The following is a 2,500-nucleotide window of genomic DNA, read 5'->3' on the forward strand; positions in this document are numbered from 1 at the left end:
ATGCATGTATGTGTCCCCAAAATGCTTCCTTAACCATTACCTTTTGTTGGAAATAGGTAGCATTAAAATGCTTCGACTTAAAAAGGGACATTTTGTGTTGGATGTCAAAATAGACCTTTTTGCAGATACGCCGGCCATTTTGATTTCTATTCACTACTTGCACAAATCCCATAATTCACCTCTTTTACCCCCCAAATATCTACATAGGCATTGTTTTCGACTTCTCTTGGGACATTTTCATGTCCCAGGAGAAATTGCAAACAATGGTTATGCAAAAGTCTTGGGGGTAATAGAGGTGTATTATGGGATTGTGCAAGTAATGAATTGTTTCAAATAGCAATTATGGGATGCCCAGGGGGCAAATACATATTAATTTGCCCCCTGAGCATCCCACAATGTCTTTCGAAACAACAGAAGTCAAAATGACCCCGGTATCTGCAAAAAGGTCTATTGGGTGTGCATCTCATTAAGGTCAATCCTGGACATAAGTGAAACATTATGTCAGAAAAGATTCCCTTACAGAACACTAAGACCCCCACAAAAAAAAAACTTGCTAACTAAAGATGACTGTACTTCCCTTTATGTTTTTCAACCTGAAAGTGTACCTTGATAAGTTTATTCAGGCATTCCCCAGCCACCAAGCGAACATCTGATTCCGTATCATCGCAGCTGGTTAACAAGGAATCTACAGCTACGGCCAGGATCTTTGGAAATTCGCCAAGATTTCTGAAATACAAAATAATGCAAAAATTATAACAATGACTTGTGAATCATCTCAGGTGAAATTAAAAATGAAAATACAAGTTTATGCATGGCATATATTCAAAGCGTCAAGCTTACAGGGTTGCGTTTGGAAAGTACTCTAATTAACAGAATGGCATCAAGAAACCCCAATGCAAAGACTGGCCTGCAGTTTGTTGTTCTACACAAAGCATGGCTGGGTATGTTGTAGGATCACCAAAGACAAGCCCAGCTGCAGGTCAGAGTGGAATGCACAACAAGCCCATGAAAACCTCGCATCCCAACCACTGCACTCTTAACCCTTTGGCACCTTCCCCTTCTGACTAGTAAGAGCACCACTTGTTAATTAATATATCTCTGAATAATGCCAGACGATCTTCCCTGTCCATGGGTAACCCCTAATTAGATCAACAAAAGGGTTAACGACACCTTGCCTGCTCTCCCAAGATGGCAACTTACAGATTTTACTGTCACATACCAGACAATTTTTTTTACTTGTCAATGAGGAACAGGGGAAAGGGTTAACAACAGCTACATCTGCATTGCACCAACCCTTCTCCCCATGGAAAAGACTGCTCTGGGAATCAAACCTCTAACTTTCTGCTCAAAGCAGAAGCTTCACCTATCACCCATCCAAATGCACTGAGGCAAGTGGCTATTTTCAATAGTATTAAACAAATTTATTTAGTTAATGACAGTAAGAGTACATGATACATATACTTGCCTTATAGCAGGTGAACATGTCAGCTCTGGAATGGTATTAAGGTGAAATATTCTGTCTTTTTTGGACAACAGGCTCTCTTTCTTTCTACAAAACATTAAGGTGAAAAGCTATTTAAGTGCCCCTGTGACCAAAATATCAATTCTTATTTTTCTTTGGATTTCAAAACTATGTTTAATAACTAAACACAAGTACCCAAACTTTTAAGTCTTGATTTCAAAAAGACAACTGTTTAGTTTAACTGGAATTTTCCTACTTAATAGTCCGCCATTCCTAACTTAAGTTCTTGAGAAAGCTGGATCAAGGTAAAAATTATGTCTAGTTTACTAGTTTAAGAATGCAATGCGTTTGTACGCTGCAGAATTAACATGCAGCGTGGGAATTTTGGGCTTTCAGACTTTTAAAACTCGCATTTTGCATACATACTGGTAATAAGCTGCATTCACATAGTGAACCTTTGACGTCATTTAAAAATTAATAAATTATTGTACAAGTATATGAATTGACAAATATATATATATGTATATATGCTTACATAGAGGAAATGAATAAATATATACAAGAGCTAGGATATATGTAAATAAATGGAAACACTTCAATATTTTACGGAGCAATCAAGTCTTTGTTTATGTTATTGAGAAGGTAATTTCCCCAACAACTTTACCGAATTCTCTTAAGCTCCGTAAACCATAGGGAAGTATTACTTAAGATAATATTACGAAGCAACACCCCATATACCTAGAAACGTTACTATTTAACCTTATCACCGGACTGCCGATGAAAATGAATATTATAACTCAAAGCAGTAAAAACTGACTGCCACCACAGTCCGCAGTCAAAGAATATAAATATTATAAGTCAAAGCAGTAAAACAGACTGCCACCATGGTCTGTATTACCGTAGAGAATGAGAAATTTATAGGCCAAGCAGTTAAGGGGACTGCCACCGCAGTCCACAGTCCTGAGTCAATGAATGAGAATTTTATACTATAGGCCGAGCAGTGTCAAAACGGACTGCCACTGCAGTCCACAGTCCCGT

The 2,500-nt window shown here is 37.9% G+C and overlaps 1 protein-coding gene across 1 annotated transcript in view; it reads right to left on the reverse strand.

Annotated features, from left to right (window-relative positions):
- Positions 1–2,500, reverse strand: part of LOC138043827 (huntingtin-like) — an 89,158-nt gene that overhangs the window by 86,004 nt on the left and 654 nt on the right. The window contains exons 2-3 of the mRNA XM_068890307.1: positions 1,466–1,549; positions 606–726 (exon numbers count right to left, since the gene is read on the reverse strand). Of these exons, the coding sequence (XP_068746408.1) occupies positions 606–726; positions 1,466–1,549 (205 nt within the window). The remainder of the gene's footprint in view (positions 1–605; positions 727–1,465; positions 1,550–2,500) is intronic.

This window comes from Montipora capricornis, chromosome 3, assembly GCF_036669925.1.
Source record: "Montipora capricornis isolate CH-2021 chromosome 3, ASM3666992v2, whole genome shotgun sequence".
Taxonomy (NCBI): domain Eukaryota; kingdom Metazoa; phylum Cnidaria; class Anthozoa; order Scleractinia; family Acroporidae; genus Montipora; species Montipora capricornis.